Below are 260 nucleotides of genomic sequence, written 5' to 3'. Positions count from 1 at the left end.
CCCCCCCCGTGCCCGCCGCCGCCGCCATGGCTCCCGACCACCAAGGAAAGGCTGGGCCAAGAGATTATCCCCTCTCTCCCCACCAGCTCCTCTCTATGGCAAGAGCGCCCACAGCGGGAAAGGGGTGCACTTCCGGCCTCCGCGCTGCGCACGCATCCCCCGCGGGGCTATGTACTTCCGGCTCGGGAAACGGGGCGGAAGCGCTGCTGCCCCTAGTGCCCGCAGCGCAGGGCTCCGCCCCTGCCGCCTCGTCCCCGGCC

The 260-nt window shown here is 72.3% G+C and overlaps 1 protein-coding gene across 1 annotated transcript in view; it reads left to right on the top strand.

Moving 5' to 3' along the window:
- The first annotated feature begins 26 nt into the window (after positions 1–26).
- The window catches only part of THAP6 (THAP domain containing 6), a 6,478-nt gene continuing 6,244 nt past the window's right edge, over positions 27–260 (top strand). The window contains exon 1 of the mRNA XM_014517511.2: positions 27–98. Within this exon, the coding sequence (XP_014372997.2) occupies positions 27–98 (72 nt within the window). The remainder of the gene's footprint in view (positions 99–260) is intronic.

Source organism: Alligator sinensis, unplaced genomic scaffold (genome assembly GCF_000455745.1).
Source record: "Alligator sinensis unplaced genomic scaffold, ASM45574v1 scaffold222_1, whole genome shotgun sequence".
In the NCBI taxonomy this organism is placed as follows: Eukaryota; Metazoa; Chordata; order Crocodylia; family Alligatoridae; genus Alligator; species Alligator sinensis.
This window is presented reverse-complemented; position numbering and strand designations above follow the sequence as displayed.